General features: G+C 35.1%; 1 protein-coding gene across 13 annotated transcripts in view; it reads right to left on the reverse strand.

The window, feature by feature from the left end:
• Positions 1–24,694, reverse strand: part of NFAT5 (nuclear factor of activated T cells 5) — a 101,390-nt gene that overhangs the window by 13,014 nt on the left and 63,682 nt on the right. For 11 of the 13 annotated variants that reach the window (XM_036441327.2, XM_036441324.2, XM_045582741.1 and 8 more), the window contains 6 exons: positions 21,620–21,792; positions 6,470–6,604; positions 6,295–6,347; positions 2,879–3,011; positions 1,741–1,824; positions 507–649 (listed from right to left, as the gene is read on the reverse strand). In XM_036441327.2, the coding sequence (XP_036297220.1) occupies positions 507–649; positions 1,741–1,824; positions 2,879–3,011; positions 6,295–6,347; positions 6,470–6,604; positions 21,620–21,792 (721 nt within the window). The remainder of the gene's footprint in view (positions 1–506; positions 650–1,740; positions 1,825–2,878; positions 3,012–6,294; positions 6,348–6,469; positions 6,605–21,619; positions 21,793–24,694) is intronic. The other 2 variants (XM_036441328.2, XM_036441326.2) reach the window with 1 other exon arrangement.

The raw sequence follows: 24,694 nt of genomic DNA on the forward strand, positions 1-24,694 counted from the left end.
ATATATATATAGTAATCAGCTGTTGATATGCTCAGGACAGTTAAAAACATTAATTCTATGGGTCATGAATTAATAGCAGGCAAAAAAATATTCCCTTTTTGTGTTTTACTGGTAACATTATAAGAGGAAAACAAGGGAAAAAGGGAAAGGGAGTTATAGGAAGAGTGGGAAAGAAAAGGAAATAAAAATGTCTCTAATTTTAAAAATGCTAACCAGTACCGTACTTTCATTAACACCCTTCATCCCATAGGTCTAGCTAACACAGTAATTCTTCTTCCTTGTAAAAAATACTGGAAGTCACTTTAAAGCAGGCTATTTTATTGGAGTATAAAGGCACTTACTCTGAAAAGCAAAATTAATTAAGTGCAAAGAAAAACAAATGTAAAAGAAACAGAAAAGTAAAAAGCATAAACATGAGAAAAAGAAATCAAACCACTTAAAATATAAAAAGTAATTTTTATATTTAAGATTAAGATGGAGGACACTTGTCAATGTGGCTGGCTTACCTTAAAAATCGGTCTTTTTTCTGCTGTCACTTCCATTGGAGTAACATCTTCACTCTTAATCATATTGCTTGATATGAGTGGAGTGATCAGAGCATTAGGAAGAATATTTACCTTTTCTAAGTTACATCCAGTAGTTTTTATAGCTGCACACATAGACACACACACAAAAACAAGAAAAAAAAAAGGTTAAAACCACTATAGTCATCAACAATTTCATTTTATACTGTGATGACTATTAGCCATGATTTAAAAGTCCATTATTTAAAATGTTATATAGCATGAGATACAAAACTGGCATGTTATATATATGATAGCTAAATTTTACTACTGACAATAGAAAAAAAAGCTACCATATTGGATAAAATTAAGCATATTATTCCCTTTTAAATGTAAATATTTTTAATTTTATAATTTAATTTTATGTAACTCATGAATTTCATGGCAGAAAAGTGTAAGTAAAAGCTAGGATTATAAGAATAAACCAATGGCCATTACATAATTGACATATTCATTTATAATGGCACAAAAGTATCACTGAGTATCATAGTTGTTTTAGAAACCTGAGAAAGAATCTGTCACATAACATCCTGAAGATATAACTTTGTTATCCCTGGGGATTGGCAGAGAAGTAAATAAAAACGTCAGAAGAAAGATCCTAAAGCAACTTTTTCAAATGTTGATAGTTCATATTTTGGTCTCTTTAGTTTCAACTAATCTTATTGGTAGAAAATTTTGTACATACATATTGTACTTTGCATATACTTTTAAGATTTTTAATATTGGGGAATGGGAAAAAAAAAAAAACAAAACCTCCACTCCAACATGTAAAAAAAAATTGTTTACATGCCGAAACCGGTTTGGCTCAGCGGTAGAGCGTCAGTCTGCAGACTGAAAGGTCCCAGGTTCGATTCCGGTCAAGGGCATGTACGTAGGTTGCGGGCACATCTCCAGAAGGGGGTGTGCAAGAGGCAGCTGGTCGATGTTTTCTCATCAACGTTTCTAGCTCTCTCTCTCTCCCTTCCTCTCTGTAAAAAAATCAATAAAATATATATATTTTAAAATTGTTTACATGATGAATGAAGGGAAATATCAAGTTGGGAAACAAATCTCTGCATTCAGTAAAAAACAAATATTTATTTTACAATATAGAAGAGACCCTGCTAAGTGTTCCAAGTACATAAGAGAAAACAAAATCTTAGTTTGCTAGGGAAATATATAAAAATCAACTTAGTACCTTTCATGGCCTCTTCAAAAGAGCAAGGTCGTGCTGGACTAGATATTTCCTTCTTCACATTTATATTCAAAGCACCAGCTGCTGCTATTAAAAAAAGAAGAAAGGATTAATGCTCTAACCCTAACTGAGCCACCCAGCCAGGGTAGATCTTGTAAATTTTTAACATTTCAATTGTTCTTATTGCTCTGGTTTCTAAAAGCATCTATTTTGCATAAATGCTTAAAATTATACTTAAAATATTTATTCACCAGCAGTCTTTGGTATTTTTGATTACACAGATTAGAAAATGTTACAGGCACTTAACTCCATTTGTGATTCTTATCACTTATGGTTCTAAGCAAGCTCTTCTCTCTCCCAAAAGGCAATCCTGTAAGCTAGCTAAACTATTAGCAGTTTCCCAAAGTTGTCACTTTTCATCTTTCTGCAGACTAGAGAAACTCAATGAATGTTAATTCTTATTAAAGAGTAAGCTGTGTGATAATTCTGGAGAGTCTGACTTCAGAGCATTCCTAGCTTTTCTTTTCTTTCTTTTTCAAAAGCCAGGCTCTTTATTTATTTATTTATTTATTTTATGTTTTATTTATTTTTTACAGAGAGGAAGAGGAATAGAGAGCTAGAAACATTGATGAGAGAGAAACATCGATCAGCTGCATCCTTCACCCCCCCCCCCACAGGGGTTATGCCCACAACCAAGGTACATGCCCTTGATTGGAATCGAACCTGGGACCTTTCAGTCTGCAGACCAATGCTCTATCCACTGAGCCAAACCGGTTTTTGTTTTTTTGTTTTTTTTTAAATTCTCTCTCTTTTTTTAAAATTGATTTCAGAGAAAGGAAGAGGGAGAGAGAGAGAGACAGAAACATCAATAATGAAAGAGAATCAATGATTAGTTGTCTCCTAGACGCTTCCTACTGTGGATCCAACCCCACAACTTGAGTATGTGCCCTAACCGGGAATCGAACAGTGACCTCCTGGTTCATAGGTGGACACTCAACCACTGAGCCACACAAGCCAGGCTACCACTTTTTCCTTTTGGTTGGCTGATCTCCATATCTTTCCAAAGTACCAGAAATTAAACATTCATTTTAGTTCAGACTCTTTTTTTTTTTTTTTTTTTTTTTTTTTTTTTTTTACATACCTGGGTCTGGAGTGTAAGTGAATGGTTGAACATCATGAGATCTTCCAGCATTGGTCACTACATATATTCCCACTGATACTGGCAAAGTTATATGTTGGTCATGATATGGGGGAACTTTCACAATAAGATGATTCTAATTGAAAGAAAATTACAAGAGTCAGAAAAGAAGCAATATTTAAATAACAATTTTGAAATAAAAATTATAATTAAGTACATTTCCTTTTAGCTATAAAGGTCAAAAGTCTGACTAGAAAAATTATTTTAAAACTTAGGTTCATAGACATCAGGATATTAATCTTTAAAAAAACACATTTTATTGTGTGTATATTTTTTTAAATATACTTTATTGATTTTGTACAGAGAGGAAGGGAGAAAGATAGAGTTAGAAACATCGATGAGAGTGAGTCATCGATCAGCTGCCTCTTGCACACCCCCTACTGGGGATATGCCCGCAACCAAGATACATGCCCTTGACCGGAATCGAACCCGGGACCCTTCAGTCGCCAAGCCGATGCTCTATCCATTGAGCCAAACGGGTCTCGGCTATTGTGTGTTTTTTTGTTTTTGTTTTTTTAACAGAGTGGAAGGTAAGAGGGATAGACAGAAACATCGATCAGTGCCTCCTGCACGTAGGGGTGTCGAACTCAATCAGAGAAGGGGCCAAAATCTAAAATCCAGCCTAAATCGCGGGCCAAATGGTTTACTGAACAGTCATAAACTGTCATTGTGATGGAAAAGCAGCGGAGTGCAGTGATGACAGTGCGGTGCGGGCCACATTGCAAGGCCTGGCGGGACGGATTTGGCCCGAGGGCCTTGTGTTTGACACATGTGCTCTAGTGGGTATGTGCCTGCAACCAAGGTACATGCCCTTGACCGGAATCGAACCTGGGACCCTTCAGTCCGAAGGTCGAAGCTCTATCCACTAGCCAAACTGGTAAGGGCCAGGATATTAATTTTAAAACTATTTTTAAGATAAAATCCAAATGTTTTATAATGACTAACAAGGTTCCTGCCATAACAACTTTCTTTTATCCTCATCCTCCCCAGATTGTTTATATTCTAGGCATACTGACATTCTCAGTCCATTCTTTTAACATACAAAATTCACTTTTACCTCAGAGCCTTTACAACTTACTGTTCTCTCTCTCTAGAATATTCTTCCTTCACCTCTTAAAATGACTAGTTCCTTACCCATTTTTAAGAATTATTCAAATGTTACCTCCTTGGAGAAGCGATCTGACCATCCTTTTAAAAGTGACACCCCTCTCAGTCCTAATCATATACTCTTGTTTCTTTCTAAATTAGCACTTATCACTACCTGAAATTACTGTTATGATGTGTGTTTTCCCCCCCCCCCCCTCTCCAACCTCAAGAATGTAAGGTTCATGAGAACATAGGATGTTCTGTCTTCATTCTACGTATTTATCCTGTTAAGCACTTTATACAAGAAATACACAAATATATTTGCTGAATAAAAGAATGAGTACATTTTGAGAAAAAAACTATGCCCATCGAGCCCAGTATCAGTTACCATGTTCTGTACAACCTTAGTTGAGGTGTACTTTACAAGGCGGTTCACTGCTTCCTAATTACTTAGCCAAATAGACCTCAGTTTACCCAAATTAAGTCAAATTTACCCTCATTTAACCAAATAAAGTTCAGTCTACCATGATCCTGGAAATCAAAGTTATTTATTTATTTTTTTGTCAGAATAGTGGCAGAAACATCCTTATAAGAAAAGAAGAGTTCACAAATGCTTCGCCAACTGTTACTCAAGGTTGCCACGTCTTCTTGGAAGATATTGTGACCCATTTGGATGTATTTTCTTCTTCCCCGGTACAATATAGTAATGGGAAGGAGCATCAAGGGATCGTGATTATACTTTTGTGCAGAGGATGAGATATGCAGGAGGCAAATGATGACAGCTCAAGGCGAAGTGAATTTGATGACTTTTTTTTACTTCCTAAGATTTTTCTTAAACCACAGAAGAATAAAAAGGAATAAGATACCCCCAGGTGGGGGGGTCGGTGGGAGTAAGGGGGAAAGATCAACCAAGGGATTTGTGTGCATGCATATGAGCCTAATCAATGGACACAGACAAAAGGGAGGTGGGGTATTAGTGGAGGATGGGGGGTAATGGGGGAATAAAGACACATATGTAAAAAAATAAAAATAAAAAAAATAAAATATACATATATATATATATATATATATATATATATGACACAAAAGAATTACAAACTTTTGTTTTAATATCTTTAATAAATTGGATATAGATTCTCAATTTTTTTGCCTCTTTTAGCTCTCTGCTAGCTTTCATGTGCTCTTTTCTATTCCTATCAGCATTTGATGCTATATTTTAGGCTTTGAGTATTTTACACATTAGTATGTTCCTGCCTCTCCATTCTCTATGATCTATATCTAAACTTACTACAATTTTTCGAGTCTTCTATCTGATTTGCATATAAATTTGCCCTTCTCTTCTGTTGTCTCAGCACCTGAGTTTGCTCCTATTTGCTCTACATACTAATTCTTAAGTTATTTCTTTCTCGTTTTCAGGCTCTTTTTTCTTATTATATAAAACCAATACATAGTGAGTGCCTGCAAATACACACTCTTCAATACAAGTGTAACAAATTGTTCTTCTGGATGCAAAAAGGTAACAAACATAAAAACACTTGGAACTCAATAAATAAATTCTCTTTGATTTAGCTAATAGTAGGTTAAGATAATCCAAATCGCCAGCACAAATAAATATTAAGAAATAAATGTTTCAACCACAACAACAAAAATCCCATTTACCAATGCACCAAAAAAAATAAGATTTCTAGAAATAAACTTAACTAAAGAAGTAAAAGACCTGTACTCGGAAAACTACAGGACACTGAAAAAAGATAGAGGAAGACATAAACAAATGGAAGAACATACTATGTTCATGGATTGATAGAATCAAGATCATTAAAGTATCCATACTACCTAAAGTAATCTATAAATTCAATGCAATACCTATTAAAATACCAATGGTATATTTCAAAGATCTAGAACAAACTCTCCAAAAATTCATCTGGAATAAAAAAAAAAAAGAGAGAGACCCCAAATAGCCAGAGCAATCCTGAGAAAGAAAACAAAGAAAATAAAGAAAAAATTTAATCTTTTGATTCAGGAAATTTTGAAACAAAACTGAATTTCTCAGAGAGTAAACAATCAAACTATAAAAAGTCTTAAATTAGCCCTGGGGGCGTGGCTCAGTGGTTGAGCAATGAACTCTGAACCAGGATTACTGGCTGCAGGTTGGATTCCCAGCGGGGGTCATGCAGAAGGCAGCCAATGGATGATTCTCTCATTGTTAATGTTTCTATCTCTCCCACCCCTCAGAAATCAATAAAATATTTTTTAAAAGTCTTAAAATGAAATACCTGATGAAATAATTCCATGTCGATTTCAGCTTCTGACTTCCAAGAGTTTTCATCTGATTGAAACAAAAACAGTGATTTACTTTATTTTATTTTTTCACTTTGTAGCTATGACTATAGCTTTAAACAAAGTGAAACATGCAACAATCTCTATGTCAGTGAAATTATGTCTACTTACCAGAAACATTTTCTTGGAAAATCACTTTAGTTCCTTTCAGAAAGTTCTTGCCAATTAAAAATACTTCTTCCTCTCCTTTCACTGAACAACTATGCAAGCTCTTCTTTAAGATTTCTGGCACTCCTGCTGGCTGAGCTGTGAATATACATAAGCATTCCATAAAAAGAACCACCAACACATTTATCTAAAATCAACCCTCAATTATTTAGTTCTAGAAGTTGTCTTTGTTAACCTCTAAATTAACTTCCTTTATTTTAAACTTTACTTTTACCCTAACAGAGAACAACAAAAAAACTCCCAGAAAAGTCCATATTAATTTTTAATGACTCTTGCAAGATTGTATAAGAATGGGTTAATGTCTGAGACAGTGGTTACCAACCTTTTTTGGCCATGCCCCACATAAGCATCTCTAAAATCCAGACCCCCACCCCCTGACATAAAATTCTTATTATTAAAAAAGTGAACTATTCACATAGAGGAAGCCTAAAAGGTCATTAAATTTGGTCTAAACAAGCTTCCAAATAACATGGCATCCTTGAAAGAGAAAAATGAAGACAGTTGAATACTGAGGAAGAAATCACTAAGAAATTGTTTTAAAAAATAATATGAAATAATATGAAAATAGCAAATAAAGTTTCAAAACATAATAGAAAACTGAAATGCATAAATATATCACAATATGTATTTATATATTGTATTTTAGGCCCCTATAACCATAATAAATGCAAAAAATTCACTGTTAATAACTCATTCTCAAATTGCCCCCTTTAAAAATCAATTTGCCACCCTGTAGGGCATGTGCCCCACTCTGGGAAATACTGGTCTAAGATGTTTTATTTTTTTTATTTTTTTTATTATTATTATTTTTTTTTGGTCTAAGATGTTTTAATTTGTTATTTTTGTTTTCCCAATAAAGGAATAAAAAAATTTAAAAACATGAATTGGGTATGTTTTTGTCTTAATAATATTTTTTAAAACTTCAACCTAAAAATATGCTTATCCCACAATTCTAATCTTTAAAAAAAAAATGTCAGCTGTTGTTATGCTATTATAAGACTTCTGAGGTATGAGTGTCACTGGGTGGTACTGGGTGGGGGTTCTTTAAGAATACATATCAACAGAGTACCTGAACACAGACTGTATCCAATTCAGAATAATTCCACATGGAATTTCCCTGAACTGGGTGGGATACCCTGAGGTTAAAAAAGAAAATGCACTTGCTTTCTTTATGAAAACAAACCACCACTAAAATTAACAAAGAGGTTGACAAACACTGAAGATCTAGATCTATTAATGAATTATAATCAGCTTACCAACTTCCTCATGCCAGTATTTCTTTAAGAAAATTTATTAGGTATTGCTTAGCAAATAGGTTCCAAGGTCAAATAAATCAGGGAAATAAATACTAGGTTAAGCAAAATTAAATGAACAAAAAAAATTTCTTCAAGAATTCCATATTCTGATGTATACTAAATATCCAAGAATTAGGATATAATGTAACTCCAGAAACATTCTTCCTTATTGACACCTAAGGACTAGTTTTCTGCCAGTATATTTTCTTGGATACTGGTATAATACTTGTTAAGTGCTAAAAAAAAATCTGTTCCTCATAAAATTAAGCACTTTGACATACACTATTTTCTAAAAAATTAAATTTATTGGGTAACATTGGTTAATAAAAATTACATTACTTGTTGTTTTAGTAAACCTTTACAACATTTATACTGCCAAGGTAAACTTATACCAGGTGTACCAGTTAATAATGTGAATTTTGTTATAAAAAACAACATGATAATTTCAAAAGAAACATCAAAAGTGCTTTATTCAAAGTATTGTCCATTGCTAGCTACACATTTCCCCATTTTTCAGGTAATTTGTGGTTATCGTCCCAATAGATCTTTTCTTGTTTTGAGGCAAACCATTCGGAGACCCAATTTTCCACTTCTTCTTATGTTTTGAAGTGCTGCTCAGAAAGTGCATGAGACATCTAATGGAACAAATGGTAATCTGAAGGAGCAAGATCTGGTGAGTATAGCGGGTGGGTAAATACTTCCCAGGAAAGATCTTTTAACGTGTCTTTAACTGGTTTTGACGTGTGTGATGGTCCATCATCATGAAGCAAAATTACTTTGCCGTGTCTTCTGGAACATTCTGGTCGTTTCATGATCAAAGTGTGGTTCAAATTGATCATTGTTGGTAGCGATAAATATTAAGGTTATACCTGGTTTCGAAGCTCATAATACACCACACCTTCCTGATCCCACCAAACATAGAGTATTGTCTTCTTTCTGAAATGATTTGGCCTTGCAGTCGATGTTGATGGTTGACAGGGATCAACCCATGATTCTGTGCATTTGGGATTCTCAAAATAAATTCACTTTTCATCACTAGTCACGATTCAATGCAAAAAAGCCTTTCTTTTGTGCCATTGAAGCAACATTTTACTGATGACTCTTCGATTTTCCATTTGCCTTTTGTTCAGTTGATATGGTACCCATTTTCCCTCAAAATCTTTCCCATTACTTGTAAACAATTGGAAAACAATTAATCTTTCTGCAAACTATTTTTGAGTTTGACACACATATTCATCCAATAATGTTTATAATCGTTGGTCTTCAAAACTTTTCAATTGACCTGGCTGTTCTTTGTCTTTCACATTGAAATCATCTTTAAAGCATTTAAACCAGTATTCATAAGTATCTTGAGATGGGAGCATGTTCACCATAAGCTTATTAAAGTATTCAACAGCACTTTTCTTCAAAATAAAGTAATGAACTATAACTTCCCACAAATGCTCTATTTTTGGCACGAAATTCAACATTTTTAAATGTAAAAATATCAGTGATGTTCACACCTTAAGAAAATTTGACATATGAAGTTTTGAAGCTTGTTAACACAACAAAATAGCATACATATCAAATCACACATATATCAACATATGTGTAACTCCATCTATTGAAAAAATCTGCCTTATTAACTGATACACCTACCTAATAGTATATGGCTTGTATAAGTCATAAACTTGTAAATTAATGAGATATTCCACTATACTTTAGGAAAAGTTTAAGTTACTTATATTTAACTAGAAGGCTGATGCATGAAATTTGCAGTCCCTGCTGCGGTGGCCAACTCGGCTCTTGCAGCCCTGGCTTCGTAGGGAAGAATATCTGGTCTAATTAGCATATTATGCTTTTATTATTATAGAGGCCTGGGGCACAAAATTCGTGCACAGTGTGTGTGTGTGTGTGTGTGTGTGTGTGTGTGTGTGTGTGTGTGTGAGAGAGAGAGAGAGAGAGAGAGAGAGAGAGAGAGAGAGAGAGAGAGAGAGAGAGAGAAAGAGAGAGAGAGCGTGCGCGAGCCCAGCCTGTACCCTTCTTGCAATCCAGGACCACTGGCTCCTAACTACTTGCCTGCCTACCTGATCGTCCCTAACTGCCTCTGCCTTGGTCCCCACCATGTGGCTTTACCTGGAAGGACATCTGGAATGATGTCAGGAAGGTCGTTTGGCTATCTGGTCTAATTAGTATATTACACTTTTATTATTATAGATTACTATAGTTCATTTTATCTTTACAAGAATGTAATGTGGGAAACTGTTATGAAAACATTCATACCTCCTCTTTCCCTAGTGGAAAGGCTGTAATTCTCACTCCACTCACATCAGAATCAGCCACGTAACAGTGTGAATAACGAAATGTGAATTGAAATAATGTGCCAGTTCCAAACAAAAGTTTTAAGGGCCTCACATGGTTTGACCATCTCCCTTTTCCTCCACTACAAAGATGACAATATCTCAGATAAGGGCAGCTTCTTCAGCCTGGATTCCAGAGTGGAACTGTTTCATAACACAGCCAATAACATAAATTGAGGGAGGAGTAAAGCTTTGTTGTTTAAGGCACTGAGTTTTTTGTTTGGTTTTCCAGAGAGGTAGGGAGAGGGGTAGAAAGAGATAGAAACATCGATTATGAAAGAGAATCACCTATCGGCCACCTCCTGCATGTCCCCCTCCAGGGACGGAGCCTGAACCGGGGCATGTGCTCTTGACTGAAATCGAACCCAGTAACCTTCAGTCTGCAGGCCGATGCTCTATCCACTGAGCCAAATAGGTTAGGGCTATATAACCTTTTTAAATAAAAAATTTACTGAACTAGCCGAAACCGGTTTGGCTCAATGGATAGAGCGTCGGCTTGGGGACTGAAAGGTCCCGGGTTTGATTCCGGTCAAGAGCATGTACCTTGGTTGCAGGCATATCCCCAGTAGGGGGTGTGCAAGAGGCAGCTGATCGATGACTCTCTCTCATTGATGTTTCTAACTATCTCTCTCCCTTCCTCTCTGTACAAAATCAATAAAATATATTTTTTTAAAAAATTTACTGAACTAATTTACAACATGTTGGACTAATTCTTCAACTAAATATTTGTTTTTTAAGAGACATTAAAAATATAGTAAATATTTTTACTAGCAAACAATAAGAGGTGCAAAATTATATAAATATATTGCATTAACAAAATGAATAGAAAGTCTATAACTTTTCCCCCCATTTTTAGATACAATGTGGAAATTCTACTTCACTGATGATTATCAAAATATTTTTCCTGTCTCATTTTTTCCTTTCATGGATTAAAGGTCTAAGATAGCAAAATAGGCCTCTGTGAAGGTACAATATATATATTTATCTCATATATTTATGTTTACAATACATAAGAATTAGTTTGTTGCTGTTCAAGATAATTTAACTTTAAACTTTTGAGCTTAAAAATTCTTTTCAATAAAAAAGTTTAATGGTTACCTAACAAGACAGACTTCATACTAAATAGAACTAAAGTCAGGATTATTTAAGCATTAACTGTTTTAGTTTTATCTTTAATTAGTTAGTAAGCTGACTCTTGAAAGTGTTTAAAAAATAATTAACACAAGAAAGTAGCCACCTTTCTGGTATTATAAAAACAGTGTGTTTATAGATGCTTTCAAATTGTGGTCTCAAAAAACAAAGCTGAAAAAAGTAATGAATATTAGAATACTGAAAAATAACAATGCAAATATTTCAACCTGTCAAAAGAATTAGTAAAGCTTTTTAATAATGATTTCTCTGTAGAAAAGTTTACTCAATGTATTTTAAAAATATATATTTTATTGATTTTTTACAGAGAGGAAGAGAGAGGGAGAGAGAGTTATAAACATCGATGGGAGAGAAACATCGACCAGCTGCCTCCTGCTGGGGATATGCCGGCAACCAAGGTACATATGCCCTTGACTGGAATAGAACCTGGGACCTTTCAGTCCGCAGACCGATGCTCTATCCACTGAGCCAAACCGGTTTTAGCTACTCAATGTATTTTTAAGTTGTAAGACATACCAGGGAAGTAGAAACTTATTAAATTCAGTCAGATTTACTATAATAAGCATAAAATAAAATCTAATATACATTATTGAAGAAAGCTATGATTAATTTTGCTGTATTAAACAAATTACTACAGACTTTAGACAAGGGAAAAAAAATAAACAAATGTGACTACATCAAACTAAAAAGTTTTTGCATTGCTGGTGTGGCTCAGTTGGTTGAGCATCATTCCATGCACCTGGTTCTATTCCAGGTCACGGTACATGCTGGGTTGCAGGCTCAGTCCCCAGTAGGGGGCGTGCAGGAGACAGCCAATCGATGTTTCTCTTTCTCCCTCTCCCTTCCTCTCTCTAAAATCAATAAAAAATATTTTTAACAAGTTTTGCATGGCAAAGGAAATCATCAACAAAATGAAAAGACAACCTACTGAACAGAAGAAGATGTTTGCCAATGATATATCTGATAAGGGGTTAATATCCAAAGTTTATAAAGAACTCACACAACAACAACCTCAACAACAAAAGTACATAATCCAATAAAAAAAGAGGACCTGAATAGACACTTCTCCAAAGAGGACATACAGATGACCAATACACATATGAAAAGATATTCAATTTCACTAATCATCAGAGAAATGCAAATTAAAACCACAATAAGTATCACCTCACACCTGTCAGAATGCCTATCATTAATAAATGAACAAACAAAACTATTGGCAAGAATGTGGAGAAAAAGATATCCTTGAGTACTATAGGTAGGGATATCAGGAGGAGCACTTTGTGAAGTGTATGATTGTCTGACCAGTGTGCTGTATACTTGAAAATAATGCAAAATAATATTTAATATAAACAGGAAGAAAAAAAATTACTACCAGAGGGTGATTAGCAAAAAAGTATAAAGATTCATATTCTTAATTTGATAAAAGTATAACTAAATAATATAAACACTGTATCAAAACAAAACAAACAAACATAGAGCTGAAACCAGTTTGGCTCAGTGGATAGAGCATTGGCTTGTGGACTGAGGGGTCCCAGGTTCGATTCTGGTCAGGGGCATGTACCTTGGTTGCGGGCACATCCCCAGTAGGAGGTGTGCAAGAGGCAGCTGATCGATGATTCTCTCTCATCGATGTTTCTAACTCTCTGTCCCTCTCTCTTCTCTGTAAAAACAAAAATCAATAAAATATATAAAAAAAACAAAAACAAAACAAAAAACATATATATCATTATTGTCTGGAGAAATCTAAATATGTTAAGAATGTAAAGGGGGATGATTCTTCCATCCCCTTAAAAACAAACAAAAATAGACAATGAATCCAACACCATTGTTAAACCAACAAGCAGAAGCAAGAGGTCACAAGGTACAACACAAATTATGGAATGAGGCCTTTCTTCCACAGAGTATCTCTAGATGGAGTATCAAGAATCTGTTTCCTCTCCTCCCTTCCATGTCTACCACCTTTTGGCCCTTCTTCCTTTTTCACCTCCCTCTCATCTTCCTGTTTCCTTCTACCTCCCTTTCCAATTGTAACCCTTTTACTAACCTATTTCCTTTTCACCTCTCAATCCACTCTAACTGCTGAAACTGGCCAAAATTGTTATATTTATTGGAATAAACACAAATCAGAACCTTTAATGGAATAGACATTCTTATTTTTAATTTTGAAAAGATTTTTGGGCCCTTTGTTTGATATTTATCATTTATATGTTTATTTTCCCTTGCCCCTCATACACTCCACCTGAAAGCCCAAGTTCAAACCTTACACTCCCTGAAGTAATTAGGATAAAATTCAAATTCTTTAGCTCTACACACAAGTCTCTTTATGAAAGAGAATTTGCCTAGCTCTACTAGCCTCAAATCTTACTTCTTCATAGATATCTTTTTGTTACAATCACATTAAACTATTTTTAATTCCTGTAAAAGAAGCATACTCTTTCATTGAGTATGTTTATATACTTCTCCTTCTATCCAGAATGAACTTCATCTAAAATCCCTTTCTGCTGGGTTTACCTCTATTTGTCCTTGAAGATATAGGACACATTTACCATCACTAAGCAGTATGGATTAGATGTTCTTCTTTTCTACATTTCCATTGTACCTTACTCATGCCTTTATATCATTTTATAATGTAATAGAGAGTTTGCCTATTTGTTTTCACCATAGCCTCCTAGATCTGTAAGCTCCTTAAGCTATCATGTCTTTATTTCTAGAGTTGGACACATTGTAACTATCCACTTAAGAAGCTTTCTTAAAACCATCCAGAGATCTCCTTTTGGAGATTAAGTGGCATGTCTTTTTTTTTTTTTTTTTTTTCCTTCTTCAATGAAGTAAGAAGGACTTTAATAGATAAACAAGATTGAGAAGCACTGCATTTATACTTAATGACAATGAGGCACTATTTTATTAGAATACTGTACTGTTTCTATGAACTAAACTGCAGCCTTAATGAACACAACTAATAAAAACACACACACCTCACTCGAACAATTTTACTGCCTGCCAAAATTTGTTGACTGACCCCACAAATATGAAAAAATTTCGAAATATATCAATTTTAAAAAATAGGAAAATAAAATGGCTGAAGAACAGAGACAAAATGACCAAATTTAAACTGATCAAAAGAACTTAGTTCATTTCAGTATTTTTAGAAAAATGTAAGACAGGAACAGTATAGAAAAATGAGTAAAAGAATAGAAAAATTGTGACTTAGAAAAACCTGTTTTCTATGAGTCATAAGATGGATTTCAGAGAACTGTTAAACAAGAAACTGTCTACGATATGGTCCAGCAATTTTACTATAGAGATAGCCAAGAGAATTAAAAACACAGTTCCACAAAAAAAAAAATTGTACACATATGCTCATACCAGCATTACAATAGCCAAAAAGTGTGTGGGGGGAAACAAATGTCCATCAATAACTTAAGTAATAAACAAAATGTGGTATATTCAAACAATGGAATATCATTTCACTGTAAAAAAAAGAATGAAGAACTAATATGTGATTCAATATTGATGGTCCCTGAAAATATTATGCTAAGTGAAAGAAGCTAGATAAAAAGGGCACATATTATATGATTTCATTTAGATGAAATGTCCAGAATAGGCAAATCCATACAGACAGAAAGAATAGTGGTTGTCAAGGACTGAGGTGAGAGGAGAATGGAGAGTGACTGCTAATAGGTACAGGTTTTCTTTTTGGGGTGATGATAAAAATGTTCTAAAATTAGATTATGGCGATTGTTGCACAACTTTGTGACTATTATAAAAACCACTTAATTTTACACTTTTAAAGGCTAAATTATATGGTCTGCAAATTACAACTCAGTAAACTATTATAAAAAAAGAAAATTCTTATGAGACAGAAAGCATGAATCTGATTGTATATAAATTTAAAATAATTAAGTACCTATATGCCAATACTCTACCAATAAGTTATATGTTATACAATGTAAGAAGTATATCCACTAGTATGTTACAGTTTATCAAAATAAAATTTTTCCTACATTCTGTAGAACTCTCTCTAAACAATGGGCAAATAAAATCAGATGTCTTTTTAATCTGCCATATCCTACCTTGAACAAACAGGATTTCTTCCCCTTCTTGTTTTTATAAAAAAAAATGAATCTAACCATTTCTATTCTACTAACATCACAAAGTTATTGTCAGGATTAAATGGGATAATGTAGTATAATTATTAGTGGGAAACTCCATTAGCGCAATGATCACTAGAGAGGAGGAAGATGTAATTTGTAATTACTAAGGAGTTAGAAGCTGGGTTTAGGCATGATTAGCCCAGTCTTCTTGCCTCCTTCTTCTGCATCTGCCTACCTGGACAAAGCATACATTTTAGGCCGTTTGCTGCCAGGTGTAAGAAGCCTGTAAATGTGGAGTTGTGCTCTGTACTAGGTGGATAGATTTATGAAGAAGCCAGTCTTTTTTCTGTCAGTTTTATTAGTAGTAAAGTTGGTATTTTCATCTCAATGTCTCTAACTCCTATGTGGCTAATTCCAATTATAAGGGGAACATTTATTAACTTCATACTACTTCAACATACATGAAAGTACTTGATAAAACATAGAAACAATATAAAGATAAGGTATTAATGTGAAAATATTAGTTAATACCTTTTCCAGTTCATCCAGTCTAACATTAAAGCAAAAAATAATTAAAAAGCAATAAAAATTTTAAAATATTTATTTTTGTTGCTAGTTAAACAATAAAGCAAGATTGTCTGACCAACCTATACACCTTTGGTAGTATATTGGGTCTAGTAATAATTAACGTCGTTTTTCAACATTCGTTTAATCTTGCTTGGTGTTGACTTGTATTGACATAACCTTCAAACACGCGGTATCTACAGAACGTGTGAAGTGCAATTAACAAGTTTTGCTTGAAAAAGTTTGTGTTTGGTTTGGTTTTTGTTGCAAAACTAGGGCTAAGAAGATGGCGGATGAAGAGCACATTCGGCACTGCATGCTTTACGAGTTCCAATTAGGAAGAAAAGCAAGTGAGGCTGCAAAAAACATCTGTAGTGCTCTTGGTCAAGATGCAGTTAGCGCCAGAAAATGCCAGCGTTGGTTTGAGAAATTTCGCGAGGGAAATTTTTCGTTAGATAACAAGAGTGGTCGAGGCCGTGTGTCCAATTTTGATCAAGAAGCTCTTCAAGCTCTTTTGGTGCAAAATCCTCAAATTACCCAACAAGAGCTTACGACAACTTTAAATTGTTCACAAAAAACAATTTCCAATCAATTGCGTGCACTTGGCAAAGTCCAAAAGTTTGGAAAATGGGTTCCTCATGAGTTGACCGACAACAACCGTAATCTAAGAGTCACAATTTGCAGTTCGCTCCTCTCTCGTCAAAACCGTTTGCTGTTTTTAGAGCAAATTGTTACCGGAGATGAAAAATGGGTGCTGTATGTTAATTTGAAAAGGCGGCCTCAATGGTTGGACAAAAATGAGGCTCCGCAGCCCACGCCAAAACCTGACTTGCATGCGAAAAAAGTGATGTTGTGTGTTTGGTTGAATTTTAAAGGAATTCTTCATTATGAACTTTTACCATCTACCCAAACCATTACAAGTGCAGTGTATAGTGCCCAATTGGAAAGGTTAGCCCAAGCTTTAAGAGAAAAAGAACCTGCGCTGATTAATCGGAAGGGCATAATTCTTCACCACGATAATGCACGACCGCATACTGCAAGAATCACTGCTGAAAAACTGCGCCAGTTGGAATGGGAAGTTCTCCCTCAACCTGCATATTCTCCTGATATTGCCCCTTCCGATTACCATTTGTTTCGTTCTTTGCAAAACTTTCTTCTTGGAAAAAAATTTAATAATGAAGAATGCCTCAAAAATGCATTGACCGAATTTTTTGCATCAAAATCACAAGAATTTTACAACAGAGGGATTAAAATGCTTCCTGAGCGTTGGACACAAGTAGTAGAAAACAACGGCAACTATATTGTTGATTAAATTTTGTTGTATTGTTTAAATAAATTCGATTTAAAAAAGTATTAGAAAACGACATTAATTATTACTAGACCTAATATTTAATGAAAACCTCTAATGATCAAATAAAATTACATTCTGAACACAGAATGATGACATTAATTAAATAGGATAGATCTTTTAAAAAAATCAAATCATTAACTCATTAGGAAGAGTGTGAAGATCAAGAGGATTAGACTCTTGCCTAAATGATTAGATCTAAGTGATGTTCATAGAAATTACCATTAGAAATATTTTAAGCTAGTTATAGGTTTGGAGGAAAAAAAATCAGTCTGCATGAATTCTATGAAAATAACAACAGTAGGAAATATGAAAGCTTTTTATCATGTAAATTTATTTAAAAATTATTATTCTAACATTTCATCTTCCAAACTGATATGGGGAGTACACTGCAAAAGGTACCCCTTTCTTTTAAAAAAAAGTACTGCTTATGTTTATCTAATCCAGTTTCTCTAAGCTGAAGACAAGTACCAAACAGTCAACTAAAGGGATAAAAATAAATATTCTATACCTCCATAATAAATGACATCTACAAAATGTAATAGAAGGAATAATATAGGTATTCAAATAAAATCCCCCAATACAAATTTTGATCTATTTTCTAATGTTATAAAAAAATCTAAATTATAAAACATAAATCTCCTAGGTAGAGAAAACAGGTCTCTAATTTCATACTGTAACCATAGTCCTAACCATGCAGAGACTATAGCTACAATGAAATGAATTGTTCAAACTTAGTTTTTCAGCACTGCAATTTAAGTGATCATGGTGGCAATATAACATAGTAGCAAAAAGCACAAGCTTAGGATCCTGGTCTTAATATTTACTAGCTGAGGAAGTAATTTAATCTCTCTAAGTCTCAGTTTTATCAACTGTAAAATGGAACCCATATATACTGTGATGGTATATATTATGCCTATAAAGTGGTTAAGAAAATCCCTCGCACACAGAATTCAAAACATGGTAACTTTTATTATTAGCTATATATGCCTTCCATTGTATGCTACTGCTTCTTAGGGCTTTCATTTTCACTTCAGACATAACCTCCCAGGAAGGTATACTTTTTTTTGACAATGTCAAAAAAAAACTTCAGAAAATCATGTTTTCTATTTCTTTCATAGTATTTTCTAACACCTCTATTTCTTTCATATTTCTTACCAGAGAAACTGGATTAGATAAACATAAGCAGTACTTTTCTTTTAAAGAAAGGGATACCTTTTGCAGTGTACTTCCCATATCTGTTTTGCAAGATGGCATGTTAGAATAATAATTTTCAAATAAATTTACATAGTAAAGATGTAAAGGTGATAGGAAATATGAAATGGATGTACCAGTAGTTATACTTTAACAAATAAATGAACAGAAAAATGAAGAAATAAATGCACAAAGTAATGAAAGAAGGAACAAATAAAGTTGGCAACCATCTCCCAGTCCCTGCTAAAGCAGTATGATCTGAATTATCTAGCATCTCCTGGGTCTGGCCTTCAGAGTGTAGCTATGGTCAGCATTAGGTCATGTAAAAGAACTGCATATGCCCTGCTAAAATTGGAACTCCATCCTAATAATATTCAAGTTGGGACATCTTGTGAAATACAGTCAATTCAGAATTGAAGTACCCTTATTAGAAAAGCTTTAGAATCAATAAACCATCTACAGATTATTTACTCTATATTTATATGAATGTGATAGAATGAACTTATGTGATCATGGAACTTATGATCTTTAAAAGCAGCCTAGTTATAACTGAACATTACGCAGAAATCACCCCAGGAAACACTAATATTGAAACAAATTTTTCATAATAATGAAAAATAGAGAAATCCATTTGAACTGTCTTAAGATCAAAAAGATATTTCAGTAATTTCTTTTTAAAATTAGGGTGTTTGCTAAGCTAAAGTATGGGTATAATAACTTCTGAGATGAATTAAAAGAAAATACAAGACTTGAAAAGGATATATAATTTGACAAAACTAGGCTACAATTAAATAACAAAGGCTCTGTTACTGTCCTAACGGGAAGCAAGGTCAAAATATTCATAACATCCCAATAGGAAATTTAACTGAATGGAATGGGTCTCTTCCATTCTTTTGAATTCAGTAATAAATTACAAAGAAAAAATTACAAAGAAAATTACACGTGAGAAAATCTTCTTGAGTGTGTATAAAGGAAAAAAGTTTTTATTTATTACCTGTAATAATACTCATTAGGGGGAAACCAGAATATATGACAAGGTGCATTCAACAGCATTACTGAACTTAAACACACACATCATTTATCTGTCTGACTTATTTCACTCAGCATAATGAATGCCCTCTGGGACCATTCATGTCATTACAAATGTCAAGATTTTATGCCAAGGTTAGCAAAATAAGAATTTCATTTCTCATTTCCCAATGCTGTACTGTAATACTCTAATTTGTAATCAGAACTCCAACCACTGCATATTTATAAAGTTCTGCTTACCTTACTGTTTCTTTTCTTTAAGTATAATTGACATAAATTATTATATTATTCTCAAGTATATACCGTGTTTCCCCGAAAATAAGACATCCTCCAAAAATAAGACCTACTTACAGGTTTCCTTCTGAGTGAAATATAAGGCATCCCCCCGAAAATAAGGCCTCCCCTTCCCCCCCAGGTTAAACATGAGAGATTTAGTCCACTGATACTGAAAGAAATGGAGTCATAAGAAATTCACCAGGAAATCCAGAAATTAGATTGTTATGATGATGTTCCAGAAGATGATGACATGATTGTTATTGAATAAATGAGTAAATTCTTGATACTGTAGGATTCACAGTTTGTCTGGTTTGTGTTGATAACTACCGTACTATCGTACCGTATACAGGTATAATAATAAATTTCCTTTATTTTCATTTAACAATAAATGTATTCCGTATTCTTCTTCATGGAAAAATAAGACATCTCCTGAAAATAAGACCTAACGCATCTTTGGGAGCAAAAATTAATATAAGAGACTGTCTTATTTTCAGGGAAACAGGGTAATATAGTGATTTGATATTTATATACCTTACGACATGACCACTACCACAAGTCACTGAACAAAGTTATGATATTATTAGATATATTCCCTGTGCTATATATTACATACCTGTGACTTATCAATATATATAAAAGCCTAAGAGACCGTCAGACCATTTGCCCAGTAGCTATGACACACAGTGACCATCGGGGGCAGACACTTCGATCAGTAGAGGGAGCCCGATTCCGCGTGGAATTGGCAGTGTGTTAGATCGCTGCTGGGGCACTATCGGCCCCATATCTGGTTTACCTGCACCCCAGACCCATCGGGGGATGTAAGAGGCCCAGTGCTTATGTACTGGTGGGGTCCCCTGGCCTGGCCTGCGCCTTTTTGCAATTTGGGACCCCTCGACTTCAGGGGATGTCAGAGAGCTGGTTTCAGCCCAATCCTCTCGGGCCAGGCCGAGGGACCCCACCAGTTTACGAAACCGTGCACTGGGCCTCTAGTTTATTTTATAATTGGAAGCTTGTATCTCTTATTCCTTTATCTTTTCACCCATACTCCTCTCCCCTTTTGGCAACCAACAGTTATTCTCTGTATCTAGGCCTCTGTTTCTGTTTTGTTTGTTCATTTGTTTCTGTTTTTGTTCGATTCCACATATAAGTAAAATCATACAATATTGGTTTATCTGTCTGACTTATTTCACTCAGCATAATGAATGCCCTCTGGGCCCATTCATGTCATTACAAATGTCAAGATTTCTTTTTTGTTATAACTGAGTAATATTCAATTGTATGTATAAATACATCTTTTTTATCCATTTATCTGTTGATGGATACACGAGCTGATTCCATTTCCTGACTATTGGAAATAATGCTGCAATGAACATATATCTTTTACCTACTATTTCTTCGGTTCACAACACAAAACACAGGTCATAGCAATTTATCACACAATGAAGATGCTGAGAAAATCTTTTGGCTTTCCAATTTACTTCTGGTAATCTACTTAAATTGTATCTTAAATCAGTATAGGACGATAATGGAAAACTACAAAATGCTACACATCCTTTGAATTTTATTCAAAATTATCCATCTTTAGTCTATCTAGAAGATTTGAATATAGGTTTTAATGCTTCAAATTTTGCATGACCAAAAGTTTTGAGTATGTGAAGCATCTGAAATTTAGACTGTCTAAAAGATTATAGAAAATGAAAACTTCCATATATTTCATATCTTCTACTTTCTTTCTTTCCCCCTCCCACCACCCCATGTCTGCCCACCCTGCGTACACTGGCAATATCTCCTACTTTCTTACTTACTACATAAAATCGGAGAAGAGGGTGTCTGCAGTGTCAAAGTGGAGCCATCTTTCCTTGTGATATTAACTCGAAAAACCAATCTGGCACGAGTACTTTTTTTCTTGGAACCAGGAATTCCTATTCTGGCTTCAACATCAGCATTTCTCAATTTCAATATCCCTACGCAGTCCACCCTAAAAACAGAAAAAAAGTATATTAACTGATATTTTCAGTTGCTCATATGATACAGTATTTTTAATATAACAAGTTTCTTTTTTTTTAAGTTGCTTTCTTATTAATTTTTGAATGTGTAATATAATTATAAGATTCTAATTTCAAAAGATGTAGAAGGGTAAATCATGACTATTTCTTCTTTTTTAAAAATATATTTTTATTAATTTTTTTACAGAGAGGAAAAGAGAGGGATAGAGAGTTAGAAACATCGATGGGAGAGAGTCATCAATCAGCTGCCTCTTGCACACCCCCTACTGGGGATATGCCCGCAACCAAGGTACATGCCCTTGACCGGAATCAAACCCGGGACCTTTCAGTCCTCAGGCCAACGCTCTATCCACTGAGCCAAACTGGTTTCGGCAATCATGACTATTTCTAATTCCTAATCTTGTCAGCTTTTTATTTGTAATGAAAAAGACAACAAAAAAGTAAAATTACTATTTCAAAATCTGAACATAAGGAATGATTTACAAAGAGTACTTTTGCTGTGTTATTTTTTAAATAAATAAATTTAGCCTCTGTCTTTTGGCAGCTAATTCAGATATAGAGGAAATGGGATTTACTGTTTATTAGTATTTTTTTTTAAGTACATCTCTGAACGCATAATAATCTGGCCACTCAGTGTATATCCTATATAATAAAAGGCTAATATGCAAATTGTCTCCTCGACCAGGAGGTAGGCCAGCCAACCACCCATGTCCCCTCCCCCTGGCCAGGCTGGCCATGCACCCCACCCATGCACGAATTCATGCACCAGACCTCATATATATGTATGTATGAACATACACACACACACACACACACACACACACACACACACACACACTGAGTGGCCAAATTATTATATGTTCAGAGACCATAATAATCTGGCACTCAGTGTATATTTTATTGATTTTTTTCAGAGAAAAGGAAAGGGAGAGTTAGAAACATCAATGAGAGAGAAATATCGATCAGTTGCACGCCCCCTACTGGGGATATGCCTGCAATCGAGCCTGGGACCCTTCAGTCCACAGGCTGACACTCTGTCCTCTAAGCCAAACAGGTTAGGACGGATTTTACTTTTTATAATATTAGTAATTATCCCAACAAGAACAGGACACTAAGTAGACATAAAAACATGATTCTACCTAATAAAGAATGAATACGCAAATTGACCATCATTCCACAAAAAAGATGGCGCGCCCACAGCCAATAAGGAGGAAATATGTAAATTGACATGACAAATATGGCGGCGGCCAAACTGGGATACTTATGCCGTTGCCATGGCAATGACACAGGCATTGTGCCCCACCCCAGCTGTTCCAGGCCTCTGGGCACGCACACGTGCAGGCACAAAGTGGCTGGGGTGGGGCGGGACGCCTGCTATGAGGGGGGATGGCAGGGCCAGAGTGAAGGCAGAAGATGGCTCCAGCCAGAGCAAAGGCGGAAGGTGGCGGCCAGAGCAAAGGCCGGGGTCCCACGTGCCAGAGGGAAGCTGGTGCTGGCAGCCAGGGGAAGGAAGGCCTATTCTTGCACCAATCTTCATGCATTGGCTCTCTAGTATAGGATAATATTTAATGTTATGGGAAAATGCTAAGTAAAAAGTAGGTTATAAAACAGTGGGTACAATATTATTTCAATTTTATCAGAAAGAAAGGATGAAAAGATGAATATCAAAATAGAGGTTAGCACTAGCCTATTTGGTTCAGTACATAGAGCATTAGGCTATAGTTATTTCTGGGAAGTTGGCTTTTTGAGAGGTATGGTTTTAGCTTTTTATGATTATTTTTTAATTGATTATTTTCAATTATTCTGTATTTTCAACTTATAATGTTTAGATACTATTTTTAAATATATTTTTATTGATTACAGATAAGAAGGGAGAGAGAGAAACATCAATAATGAGAGAAAATCCTGCAGGCCCCTTACTGTGGATTGAGCCCACAACCCGAACATATGCCTTTGAATGGAATTGAACTAGGACCCTTCAGTCTGCAGGTTAATACTATATCCATTGAGTCATGCCAATTTACATATTCCTTCCTTTTATAATCAACTAGAGGCCCGGTGCACGAATTCGTACATAGGTAGGGTCCCTCCCTATGCCTGGCCGGTAATCAGGGCCGACTGCAGCCTTCTGATTGCTGGCTGGGGCCTTCCTTCGTTTTGTGCCACCCCCCAGTGGCCAGCGCAGGTCATAGTGAGTGATCAAACTGCTGCTCTCCCAATCAAACTCCCGAGGGGACAATTTACATATTAGGTTTTTATATATATAGATTATTCCCTTCCTTTCTTCCACAATATACTTTTATATTTATAATTTTTAAAATATTAAAAATAATTACTGAATATATTTTTTTAACCTTTCTTTTAAAAAATGTTATTGACTTTTAGAGAGAAAGGAAGTGACAGGGATAGAGAGACAGAAACATAATGAGAGAGAAACATCATCAAACACTGCCTCCTGCACACCCGTGATTGAGGACTGAGAGCCCAAAACCAGGCCATAAGTCTGCCCGACAGGGAATAGATCTAGTGACTTCTTGGTTCATGGGTAGACACTTCACCTCTAAACCACACCAACCAGGCTTTACTGAATATTTTCCAAACATTTCTTTTCCAATTAACTTCTTACTAAATGGCTTTCAAAATGAAGCAAAGCCAGCCCAGCTGGCGTAGCTTAGGGGCTGAGCATCAACCTATGAGCCATGTGGTCACAGTTCAATTCCAGGTAAGGGCACATACTGGGTTGTGGGCCCCATCCCAGGAGGCAGCTGGGTTGATTCCCAGTCAAGGGCACCTGCAGTGTTGTGAGCTCAATCTCCAAAAGCGGGCCTTCAGGAGGCAGCTAACTGATGTTACATTCTCACATTGATGTTTCGC

The sequence above is a fragment of the Pipistrellus kuhlii genome, unplaced genomic scaffold (genome assembly GCF_014108245.1).
Source record: "Pipistrellus kuhlii isolate mPipKuh1 unplaced genomic scaffold, mPipKuh1.p scaffold_m20_p_17, whole genome shotgun sequence".
NCBI lineage: Eukaryota > Metazoa > Chordata > Mammalia > Chiroptera > Vespertilionidae > Pipistrellus > Pipistrellus kuhlii.